Below are 12,999 nucleotides of genomic sequence, written 5' to 3'. Positions count from 1 at the left end.
AAAAGATTTTAACATGTTACAGCTCTTATATTTTGGCTGTTATGTCAATTCTCTATTTCTTCTGATGATTCTGTTTTTGAGGATCAGAAAAATAGGGGTGCCTGGGTGGCTCAGATGGTTAAGCGTCTGCCTTCGGCTCAGGTCATGATCCCAGGGTCCTGGGATCGAGCCCCACATCGGGCTCCCTGCTTGGCGGGGAGCCTGCTTCTCCCTCACCCTCCTACTGTTCCCCGAGTTTGTGTTCTCTTGCTCTCTCTGTCAAATAAATAAATAAAATCTTAAAAAAAAAAAAAAATCTTTCTTTTTAAGGATCAGAAAAATAACGATAATATCTGTGGCTTTTGGGAGACTCAATTTTTCTTACTCTAAAATGGAAATACTATAGTTTCAGTTCCTTTTTGTTCTGCTGTTGTAAGAGGATGGGTTAAATAACACCTGCATTTTCGTGAAAGAGAAATAAGAAGAAAATAAGATGGTTTAAATTGTCTTAGTTTTTTTTTTCTGGTTTTTTTTTTCCTAGAGCGAGAGAAGGTGGGAGTGGGGAGGGAGAGGGAGAGAGAATGCTAAGCAGGCTCCACGCCCAGCCTGGAGCCCGACGCTGGGCTCGATCTCACGACCCTGAGACCACAACCTGAGCTGAAATCAAGAGTCGGATGCTCAACTGACCGAGCTACCCAGGAACCCTGAAATCGTCCTAGTTTTAAAAAGCAATTTCTACAGAACAATATAACAATTTTACTTTGGATGCCTATTTAAAATAGAATTATATTGGTCCATTTTCATGAGGCCATACATGTACATGCTATGCTAAGAAGATATAAATGAAGGATTCCAGAGAATGTTAACAATGTGCTTAAATGAGATGAGAAATACAATTTTTTTTAAGACTTTATTTTTAAGCAATCTCTTCACCCAACATGGGGCTCAAACTTACAACCCCGAGATCAAGAGTCGCACACTCCACCGACTGAGCCAGCCAGGCGCCCAGAGAAATATAATTTTTATGAGAAAACAGATTTCTGACTATAGGAAAACCCTCAATCCTGTGTGAGTATTTTGTGTGGTATACAGATAGATAATATTTTATTATATGTCTGTTATGTAATATCATTTGCACAAAGCCTCCATGTCAAAGAAACTACTTATAATTGAGGTGCACGTGAAAAAAAAAAAACTCTTAAGCTCATTGTGTTAGGACACTTTAGACGGATAGCTAATTCCACATCCTATTAGAGCCTACCTGTCATTGAATTCCCTTTAGACAAATGTGGATCTGCCTCATACTTAAGTAACTTCAGAGAAGCAGATTTCACAACTGCTTTAATTAACCTGTTTTTGTTTTTAACAAACTCACCAAGAAATGTGTATTTCTCTCTTAACTTTGCAGAAGTGCAAAGCAGCTTTTCACCATATTTTTATGCAAAGTCACTTTCTTAAATCTCAGGTTAAATTGTTATAATTTGTTTAACTTTTTTCATATTTGGAATTTCCAAGTTTTCATACTTCTCCAGGTTTGTTTTTAGTGGGATGGTTAAGAGCATAGACTTGAGAGCCAAACTTACTCTTTAATGTTGAGATGATTTTTCTCCAGTGCTGTGTTTTTAAAATTGTGGCTTTATGAGACGATAAATGTTCTCTAGAGGGAGGACCCTGGAATCCTGGGAGGCTTGGGTTCAAATTCTGGCTCTGTCTGGCTGTATGATTTTGGTTGTTCTTTTATCTCTGTAGCTCACTTTTCTCATTTACAAAGTAGCGATAATAATCCCTACTTGATAGATTTGGTTTGAGGATTAAAATGATGTGTAAATGTCTGGTACGTAGTAAGCATTCGAAAGTATTAATTTCCGGGGCGCCTGGGTGGCTCAGTCGTTAAGCGGCTGCCTTCGGCTCAGGACATGATCCCAGGGTCCTGGGATCGAGCCCCGCATCGGGCTCTCTGCTCAGCGGGAAGCCTGCTTCTCCCTCTCCCACTCCCCCTGCTTGTGTTCCCTCTCTCACTGTGTCTCTGTCAAATAAATAAATAAAATCTTTAAAAGAAAAAAAAAAAGCAAGTATTAATTTCCTTGGCTTCTCTTGTGTTTACCTATTGGTATTGCTGTTGCAAAGATACCATCTTCAAAAGAATTGAGAGAGGAGAAAATCCCTTTTCTACATTATTGTTACGAATTTTGTATTGGGACAAGTAGTTATATGTGTGTGCCCCTGGAGGGCAAGAATTGTGCTCCCTTATTTTTTAAGACAATTCCAACCTTACATTAGTCAGCCAGAAGATGTTTTTGAATGATTATGTCATTAAAACTAACATGCTCACCAGGTAAGGAGAAATGGCTATAACCTTAAACATAAAACAGTGTTAGAAGTCTGGGTGAGTGTTGGAAAAGTGAGTACTTTTCTAGCATGGCAGATAACTTAGGAGGACATGAGTCTGTTGTTTCCCAAATCAAAATATACTTATCATGGTTATTATTTATTAAGTTGAAAGAAAAAAACCAGGATTTTGTTTTAATAGCAAGTGTTTTTCTTATATTAATTTATTAAACTAACTTCATTAAACTGTTCATTAGAGGTATAGTCACTGCAAGTATATACATCTGGTTTTGTAGCATTTTGATAGTGATTTAGATTCACACATGCCCATAAAACCAGAGGCATTTAAAGTCTTATTCTGGCAACAGGCAAGTGAGAGACATTCTATTTAAATGGGACTAAACATTAAAATGTAAGATGTGGTTAATTAAAATTTAAAAAGGAGGGGCGCCTGGGTGGCTTAGTCAGTTGAGCTTCTGACTCTTGATTTCTGCTGGGGTCATGATCTCGTGGGTTGTGGGATTGGGCCCCGAATCGGGCTCCCTGGTCAGAGGGGAATCTGCTTGGGATTCTCCCCCTCTGCCCCTCCTCCCTGCTCATTCTCTCTCTCTCAGATAAATCAATCAATCTTCTGAAGTTCTAGGAACCGTATTAGGTGCCAGTTAAGACCCACTCTGCCCTTGAGGAGTATTGTCCTCAGGAGAGGATGGCAGTGGGCGCCTGGGGTGCTCAGTTGGTTAAGTGTCAGACTCTTGACTTTGGCTCAGGTCATGATCTCAAGGTTGTGAGATCGGACCCCCATGTTGGGCTCCATGCTAGGTGTGGATCTTACTTAAGATTCTCTCTCCCTGGGGCGCCTGGGTGGCTCAGTCGTTAAGCGTCTGCCTTCGGCTCAGGTCATGATCCCAGGGTCCTGGGATCGAGCCCCGCATCGGGCTCCCTGCTCAGTGGGAAGCCTGCTTCTCCCTCTCCCAGTCCCCCTGCTTGTGTTCCCTCTTTCGCTCTCTCTCTCTCTCTCTGTCAAATAAATAAATAAAATCTTAAAAAAAAAATAAAATGGTCTGAGGACAGCTGCCAAATTCTTAAAAAAAAAAAAAAAAAGATTCTCTCTCCCTTTCCCTCTACAGCCCCCTCCCCATTTGCCCATGTGTGCTCTCTTTCTCTTTAAAAAAAAAAACGGAGAGGCTAGCAAGCAATAAGCAGACAGTGATGCTGTGTGGGAAGTGCTGTGGTGGAGGTCCTCCTGGTGGAGGGGTCACCTGAGTGCCCTTGAGGGAGTGCAGGCTGCTCAGGAAGACTTCGTCTAAGACACCATCCACACTCCACACTGAGCAGACTAGGAGAGTCAGCCCAGCGAAAGGCCAAAGAGAATAACGTTTGCAAAAACACAGACTTGAGAGTGTACATGGCCATTTTGGGAACTGTAATTTAATTTGTTTTGGCAGAAACTTAAAGTGAATGGGGGAATGGCAGGAGATGAGGCTGTATGGGTAGGTGAGTGCTAGGTCGTGGCCATGCTAAGAATTTGGACTTTATTTTGTAGACTGTAGTGAGTTATGGAAAAACAAAGGAAGACTGAGGAACTGTCACAGAGTGAAGGAGACTGAGGAGACATCGCAAGTAGGTACAGTTTGGGGTTCTAGATTGGATCTTGGAAAAGAAAAAGGACACTAGGGTAAAAACGGGTGAAATTTGAAAGCTGTATAATTTGGGTAGTAGTATTGTACCGGGGTTAATTTCCTGATTTTGATCATTGCACTATGTTTATGTAAATTGTTAACTTTGAGGAAGCTGGGCAAGGGTATGCATGAACTTTTTTTTTTTTTAATTTTTTTTTTTAAGATTTTATTTATTTGTGAGAGAGAGAATGAGAGACAGAGAGCATGAGAGGGAGGAGGGTCAGAGGGAGAAGCAGACTCCCTGCTGAGCAGGGAGCCCGATGTGGGACTCGATCCTGGGACTCCAGGATCATGACCTGAGCCGAAGGCAGTCGCTTAACCAACTAAGCCACCCAGGCGCCCTGAACTCTCTCTTTTATGCAGTTCTACGAGACTAAAATTACTACAAATTAATTATTGAATTAAAAAGTTTGGGCCTGGGGCGCCTGGGTGGCTCAGTCAGTTGAGTGTCTCTTGATTTTGGCTCAGGTCATGATCTCGGGGTTTTGAGATGGAGCCCCACATTGGCTGTGTGCTGAGCATGGAGCCTGCCTGGGATTCTCCCTCTCTCTCTCTCCCTCCCTCCCTCCCCCCCAAAAAAGTTTGGGGCTCCACACTGGGCTTGGAGCCTACATTAAAAAAAAAAAGTTTTAAAAAAAGGTCATATGTTTTGCATTGTTTTGCAGTTTTGTTGTCCATATTCACCTGGCTTTCCTGTGACCATGAATGTGAGGGATGTGGTCAGAATCAGAGAGTGATCTTTATTAATAGCAATAGTGATAACATTTATAAAACTCTCACTGTCAGGCACTGCTAAGCAGTTTACGTGCAGAGAGAACAAAAACCACAGACTCTGGAGCTTCCCTGTCTAGGTTTGAAGCCTGACTCTTTAACTTACCCACCTGGAGACCTTGGGCAAGGTAGCTTACGTCTGTGCTTCAGTTTCCTCAGCTGTGAAACACATATATTCATAAAAGTCACATCTCGGAGGGTTGATGTCAGATTAGATGAGCTGATTCCCGTGAAGTGCTTTGAGAAGAGAAGTAACTCGCGCAGCCTGTACGGAGTCAGGATTTGAGCTAATTGGTCTGATTGCAGAGCCCGTGCTTCTGACCTGTGGCCTCTTGTTTCTCTGGGCAGGACTTAGTGGCCTCTGCAGGCCCCAGAATGACATGTTGCATACTTTAGTGTTCTGCCCCGAAGGATTAAACAAGTGGCCAGGCTAGATGAAAATATTATAAATAACTTCCTTAAGTGAGACCTCAAGAAGAGCTGGTAGGTGTGCCAGCCGTCATCACCGATGCTGGGTTCCACTAGTGAGCAAGTTCTGCTCTTTGTTTGCAATAGAGTTGAACAAAGGTTTCCAGAAATGTCATAGCAGAGATGACGTTAGTTTAAATGATAGCAGGTTAATGGCATCAGCCTGGTCAGACTGGACATGGCAGCTTGTTAGTTGGTTGCTTGAAAATAATTTATTTAAAAAAAAAGGAATATTGTCCCGCATCGGGCTCCCTGCTCAGCGGGCAGTCTGCTTCTCCCTCTGACCCTCCCCTTCTCATGTGCTCTCTCTCTCTCTCTCTCTCAAGTAAATAAATAAAATCTTTAAAAAAAATAATAAAAATAAATAAAAATAAATTAAAAAAAGGAATATTTGGGTTTGGGGAAATAATTATAACTGTTGATTATTAGTATTTTTACTCAGCATTATATTTAAGTAGATTTGATCGTGATTTAATCAGAATTCATAATGTAAGTGAATTAAATTCAGGCTTTTACACAGGATGTCTTACTGTGTTTGTCTGTTCTTCTGCAGCAAAATGACATTTATCTTTTCTTAGTATGGTTGTTAAAAGGTATTTTAATACTAAAACATGCATCCATCCTCAGCAGCACTGAGATTAGATGACATCTATTGCATTAAATACACATTACTAAATCGTCTTTAATGTGATTACTTCTTAAAAGTCTGTCTTTTGTCATGCTGTTAATAGTTATTGAATATATTGTATTATAATGTAAAGGTATTCCACAGAGCAGCACCGTCCAATAAAAACAGGCATTACATATGTAATGTTAAATGTTCTAGTGGCCACATTTCAAAAGTAAAAGGAATCAGGTGGATTTAATAATATATTTCATTAGGGGTGCCTGGGTGGCTCAGTCGGTTAAGTGTCTGCCTTTGGCTCAGGTCATGATCCCAGGGTCCTGGGATCGAGCCCTGCATCAGACCCCCTGCTCTTTGGGGAATCTGCTTCTCCCTCTACCCTTCCCCCTCTGCTCATCATCCCTCTTTCACTCTCTCTCTCTCAAATAAATAAATAAAATCTTGAAAAAATATTTTATTTAACCCAATATATCAAAAATATTATTACCCAATATTTCAACAATTTATTATTTTAAAATTATTAATGGTATATTTTACATTCTTTTTTTTAATCTTGAGTCTTCAAAATCTGGTGCACTTCTCATTTTGGCACATCCGCAGCAGTCAGACCAGCCACGGTTTCAAGGGCTTACGTAACCGCGTGTGGCCAGTGACTACTGAATTGGACAATACAGCTGTGGAGTAGAGCTCATAGTCTTTGTCCAGAGAGTGGATTAAACCTCTCTTTGGAGACAGCCAAGAATAGTATTCCTTTTTTCAGATGGACACCAAAGTTTGGTGAAGCCTAAAGACATTAAAATGCATTTATTAATAATATTTATGTTTTATACTTAAGTAAGAAGGTTATGTGAATATTTATATTCTCATATATTAACATAACCTTTGAGAGGGTATTTTGGTTCAGTCTTTCAATTTTCAATATGTGTGCCTTTTGATTCACCAGCAATTTCACATTTCAAAATTTATCCCGAAGAAATATGTGAACAAATATGCTATAATTTATGTATAAGAATCTTCACTTTAACACTGTTTAGTATGGTTTTTAAAGGGGAGCAGTCTATATAAATGCCCATTAATAGATTAAATAAATTATAATATATTGACACAATGGAATATTTTGCAACTATGAAAAAAATAGAATATGACTTGGTTCAGTGGGAAAAAGTATAATGTAGAATATTAAGTATATTACAGTCTCCCTTTTATGTGAAAAGTGTGTTGTTTATATTGGTCTTACATATGGAAAATGCTACAGCCACACTTAAGAGTTTTCGTTAACAGTGATTATTTCTGGGGGATAAGACTGCAGATGGCTTATCAGTTTTCTATACATTTTTGTATTTGAATCATTTTTATAAGAATTATATATTACTTTCTATAATTAGGAGGTAGCAGACATTTAAAAAAACAAGTACGCACAGAGATTTTGTTTTTGCATGTTATGAAACATGAAGAATGGGAAGCAATAATAAATGTTCAAAAATGTATTATAGTATTCCCGCTCCTGGGATTGTATATAGCTACCCAGATATTGTTATGGGACAATGCTTACAATGCAAAGTGAAAAAAAGAGAATACAAAATTGTGTGTGTGTGTGTGTGTGTGTGTGTGTGTGTGTGTAAATAACAGGATGACTATGAAACACAGACATAACTAATCAATGTTAACAGCTCTCTGTAGGTGAGGGACGATGCATTTTGTGTGTGTGCTTTGTTGGTTTTTTTCCATATTTTCTATAATGAATTTATACTTTTTCCATTACTCTTATAATGGGGAAAATCTCATCACTATTATTATTGTAAGATTCATTTGTTAAAAAAAGAATGAAATTTGGGAGGCTTAGCTCTGGGTGGTACCATAGGGAATCAAATTACTCGATATGTGTAAAAATGTTTGTAATACTGTAAAGCTAGTATTATGTACATGAAAATACCATATTTTTGTTTTGTTTTGCCCAAGTAGAATTTTGTGGGGTTTTTTTTAAAGATTTTATTTATTTTTTAAGTAATCTCTGCCGTCAGCATGGGGCTCAAACTTAACAACCGGGAGATCAAGAGTCACGTGATCTTCTGACTGAGCCAGCCAGGCGACCCCCAGTAGAGTTTTTTTGGTTAGAATTTTATAATATGCATATTGTCATACAGCTTCTTCTATTATAATGAACAGAAAGGGCTACCTCCTGTGAATTCTCTTTGGTATAATTTTGTCTGTATAAGGTCATATAGTTGTTCAGCTCCTTTCATCAGAGGATCTCAAAGCACTTTGTACAAAAATACCCTTTTTTTTCTGTTGGTGGGAAATGGAAGTGATATAATTTAAATTTCCATAACACCATGACTAAGGATCAAACTTGTTATGTACTCAGATGTACTCATTCATTTAAAGATGGGTGAAATGAAAGACTGGATCTAGTGAATAGAGATGATGTGGAATTCTAGAAGCCTTTTCTGACTCAGGGAACCAGTGCTAATGAGTGATGGTGGTGTGAGGCATTTCATTTGGGTTTCTACCACTACTGTGCTTACTACCTACTAGTAATGACACTGAAAAATGATTAAGATGTACTTAGAGGAGGAAAATGGGGTACTCAAGTCCTCCTCTTCTGTCTGGAGTAGTGTTTAAGGGTTAGTATATTGCTCAAGGGCACAAGTGTGTCTACTCTTTTTTGAGACTATGATGTAAATGGATCTACTGTCATTTACAATGCATTGTTATGAGACTTTTTTCCTGTAATATTAAGGAAAAAGAGGGAAATACATTTGTGATTAGTGTGTGCCTATGAATTGTTCTCCATTCCACTCAGGAGTCACATGCTCCTGTGATCAGTTCTGGAGTTTGTTAACTCATGGAATGTGTTTCCTTTTCTAGGTTAATAGTTACTAATGTCGCTGCCTGTTTGTTTCCTGCTTTATTTAGGTTTCATGTCCTCAGCAAGCTACTGAGCTTCATGGCACCTATTGACCATACTACAATGAATGATGATGCCAGGTGAGTAATAGATTAATTATGTGTCTCAAATGGCTCCATGACAGCCTGATATTGACCTGTTCTACAGCCTGTCCATTTCTTCTTATCAGTTAACCATTTGTCATTGGCATCATAGCAAGGGTCCTTGTCACATTTCTTCACCCCATAATTACTGTAGAACCAAACCAAAATTTCCGTAAATATCAGTGCTGCCTCTGGTGGGTTTTTTTTTTTTTTTTTCCTGTTTTGTTTTTAACTTTAGCTACTTGCCTAGCACATCTGGGCTTTTCTCTAGAACAGAAAGGTGGGTCAGGACAGCACATGTGCTTGCTTTCTGTGGCTGGGGGTTTTGTGTGTATTCTCTCCTTTTTAAAAATGTCTTTAGAGACTGCTCTAGAGATGTGCATTATGTTGTGTTTGTTCAGGCTGCTGTTGAGGATTTTTTGTGTGTGTGTATTTTTATAAAAGAAGTACATGCTCATTTTATAAACTGAAACAAGATAGAAATGTATGCAAACAATGTATCCTTATAATATTATAATTAATAGATAGCCATTTTTTAAAGACTCATTCCTTCTATATTAGCTAGCGTTCTACTATATTGTAGTATTTCTATATTACTTATTTAGCCATATTCCTTCCCTTTCACTTATTTGCCATTCATTTATTCATTTATATCAGTATGAACTCATGCTTTCCTATTTTATCCAATGAATTATAACCTATTACTGTCATTATTTTTTATTTGAAGTTGTTCCACGTTAATGGAAGCCCTTTCAAGCTGGCTTTTGTCCTCTTGAGATGTCCCCATTCCTTGAATATGTTCTTACTTTCTGGCATAATGGGGTGTTCTAGGCTTATCTTAAACTTTCCTTGTTCCAGCCCTAGAGTCAGTCTTCCTCCAAGGAGCCCTGATTCTTTTTTGTGGATTGTGGTATTTAGAAACCAAGATCTGTGTGCTAAGGGTGTTCATTGTCACTGGGTTTCACTGTTCCTGGGCTCTCTTCAGTGTAGGGAGCTAGGAGATGTGTGTGTGTAAATATATACACATGTAGGAGACAGCCACTTGTGTAGCATCTCTGAATGTTTCCTTTCAGTCTTTTTTTCCCCCAATTTTCCTAAACATTTTATTTATTTATTTATTTATTTATTTATTCGTAATCTTTGCACCCAACGTGGAGCTCGAACTCATGACCCTGAGGTCAAGGGTCACATGCTCCACTGACTGAGCCAGCCAGGCACCCCTCCTTTTAGTCTTTATGAGTTTCCTTTGAGAATGTTCTTGTTTTTCTTTAGAATATAATTAAAATTATATTCTATTGTGAATTTTTTCTTTAAATATTTTGTATACTACATTCAAAAATTTTTAATGACTGTATAATATTTTTATATTGCTTATTTAAGTCATTCACTAATTGTTGGACATTTAAATGATTTTAATTATTGTAAATAATGCTGTGGTAGACATTTGTAACCATAAATCTTTACCAAGCGAAATTATTGGTCCTAGGGTAAGCACATAAGGGTTTTGCCAGCTTTATGTTTCAAAGTACACTTAACCTTTTTATTTGAGAGTATTTTGTTTGCTATTAAACCTCATGAGATTTTCTATCCTGGCCTAAAAAGTAGTAGATCTGCAAATTGAGGTGAACACAATGATTACTTACTTTTTGTTTGCTTTTGTTCAGTACTTTGAGTACAAAAGAGCTTATGTATGTAGTTCTTATGTAGTTCTGAGTCTACTCAGAACTTTGTGACTTCACATGCTCTCCTGTGCTTTGCAAGTGAATGCCTTCGTCTGGCTGGGGTTTTTTGTTTGTTTCCACTTATTTCTGGATCTAGTCTGTTTTTTTGAAATTACAGAGTAAATTGAGTGCAACTTAAAATTCCTGTCGGGACAACGTGGAAGATTGTATCAACAGGAAAGGAAAACTAGATGCTCAAAAACTAAAACAAACCCATTACGGAAACATTATTACCCCAGGCATAAAGTGTGAAACCCAGTATAATATTAGTGGCGTCTTTTGAATACAGTATTACTACTAGATCATTTAGAAACAACTTTTTGTCCTTCGTAGTTGGCATTTTTCTTGAATCACCTAATATCCCAGGGGCACTTAGTTTTCCTGAATCTTATTTATCACTTGTAATTTCTGAGGGTTGCTACCAAATGCTAGCCAAAGATGATTTGAAAATGACTGTATTATTTAGGATTATGTTGGACTTGGTCTGCAAGAATCTTAAAACCTGCCTACAGAGGCATAAGCAAATGAGTTTACGTTTCTGACAGAAAAAATTTAGGGGCAGCATGCAATTATTGGCAGTGGTTTTCCCTTCTCTTCTCAGTGATACAAGGGCCAGTTTCTCTTAGTCTTTCCCTTGTGGTCCCAAGATGGCGGCTGCAGTTTTAGCCATCAAACGTGTTCATGGCAGGAAGAAGAGAGGAAAGAAGTGGTGTCAGATCTGTCTGCTTTTGTTTATCAGAAAAGTAAAAGCTTCCCCAGAATCCCCTCCAAACGTCTTATATCTCATTAGTTAGAACTGTGCTACGTTGCTGCTTCAGGTAGAGCAGGCAAGGGAGAAGGGGTTGGGAATGTTTGTTGGGTAATAGTCCTTCTGGCATTCAGTGTTTGTGGGGGGGAATAAGGCTGTCCCTTGTAGACTGATTGCTTATTATCAGCATTGTTCTTCAGCTCGTTTAGCCCATTAACAAGGAATTTAATAAAAGTCTTGTAGCTGGAGAACTGAGCATGTGTTTTTACCACAGTGCACTCTATTCCCATTGTGTTTCCTAAGGAGAAGAGGCATTTATCCACATTACTGCTCGTGCTGCATAGTCTGAATAAGCCAGATTAACTGTGGGTAAAGGAACTGGGCATTAGCTTTCTCTGCTTCTCGTATCCAAATTCTCAGGGCAAAAGAAGGCAGTCGTAGCTTGACTTACTTCGTTTTTCTTTAGGTAATTCCATAACTGGTGACAATCTGCTACTGTACTATTTTGTCTCCTACTTTGTGTACCACAAAATATCACTGAGGAATTGGAAACTTTCATAGTTGTTAAAATATCAGTATCAGTGTATAGTACTTTTCCTCAAATGAATAGTTTTGGTTTTGCTAAGTTACAGATATGTCATTCTTGGTATGCATGTATGAATAGAGAATTTTTTTATGATTTTGAGATAGAGAAGGACTTTGTAAGCATGACACCAAGGCCAGAAGCCATAAGGAAACATAATTAATAGATCTGACTACCTGAAAGTCACACTGAAAAAGACATCGAAAACAAAGTGATAAGTAAACGACAGGGACGCCTGGGTGGCTCAGTCGGTTAAGTGGCTGCCTTCGGCTCAGGTCATGATCCCAGGGTGCTGAGATTTAGTCCCACATTGGGCTCCCTGCTCAGCGGGGAGCCTGCTTCTCCCTCTGCCTGCCGCTCCCCCTGCTTGTGCTCGCTCGCGCTCTCTGACAAATAAATAAATAAAATCTTTAAAAAAAAAAAGTAGGTAAATGACAGACTGACAAGAGAAAGTTCAATATATGACATTTTTCTTTACTATGTAAAATACTATGTGTAAAGAGTTTTTACAAGTCTCTGAGAATCCCAGTAAAAATAATGGGCAAAGCATGTCAACAAGTAAACTTAGAAATCATAAAAAAAAGTCTCAAATAGCTAAGAAACAGACTGTCAACCTCATTAATCAAAGAAATGCAAATTAAAATGAGATTTCATTTTTTTCCCTATTAAATTATAAAACTTAAAAGATTGGTAACCTCCTGTGTTGATGGTGTGGGGAAACAGAGACTTCCATATACCATTGTTGGGAATGTATTTGGCAAAATGATTTTGGAGGGCTATTTGGCAATGTGTGTCAGAATTTTAAATGTATACTTAACTGATGACCTAGAAAAATCTACTTCTAGGAATTGACCTAAGGAAGTATAGCAAGTCAGCAAATATATTTGTATTAAGAATCTTTATAGTGTGTGTCAACTATACTTCAGTAAAAAAATAAATAAATATGATCTCGTGGGTTATGAGATTGAGCCCCACATCCGGCTCCATGCTCAGCAGGGAGTCTGCCTGAGGGATTCTCTCCCTCTGCCCTGCCCCCACTCTTCCCCCCCCCTCAAATGAATACATCTTAAAAAACTATTTAAAAATAAATAAATAAGTAAATAGGA

The 12,999-nt window shown here is 38.4% G+C and overlaps 1 protein-coding gene across 2 annotated transcripts in view; it reads left to right on the top strand.

Annotated features, from left to right (window-relative positions):
- Positions 1–12,999, top strand: part of AATF (apoptosis antagonizing transcription factor) — a 100,883-nt gene that overhangs the window by 68,599 nt on the left and 19,285 nt on the right. For both annotated transcript variants that reach the window (XM_036104781.2, XM_036104780.2), the window contains one exon: positions 8,767–8,838. In XM_036104781.2, coding sequence (XP_035960674.1) covers positions 8,767–8,811 — 45 coding nt within the window. In that variant the 3' untranslated portion in view covers positions 8,812–8,838. The remainder of the gene's footprint in view (positions 1–8,766; positions 8,839–12,999) is intronic.

Source organism: Halichoerus grypus, chromosome 2, assembly GCF_964656455.1.
Source record: "Halichoerus grypus chromosome 2, mHalGry1.hap1.1, whole genome shotgun sequence".
In the NCBI taxonomy this organism is placed as follows: domain Eukaryota; kingdom Metazoa; phylum Chordata; class Mammalia; order Carnivora; family Phocidae; genus Halichoerus; species Halichoerus grypus.
The sequence above is the reverse complement of the archived record's forward strand: the minus strand, read 5'-3'. Positions and strand labels throughout refer to the sequence as shown.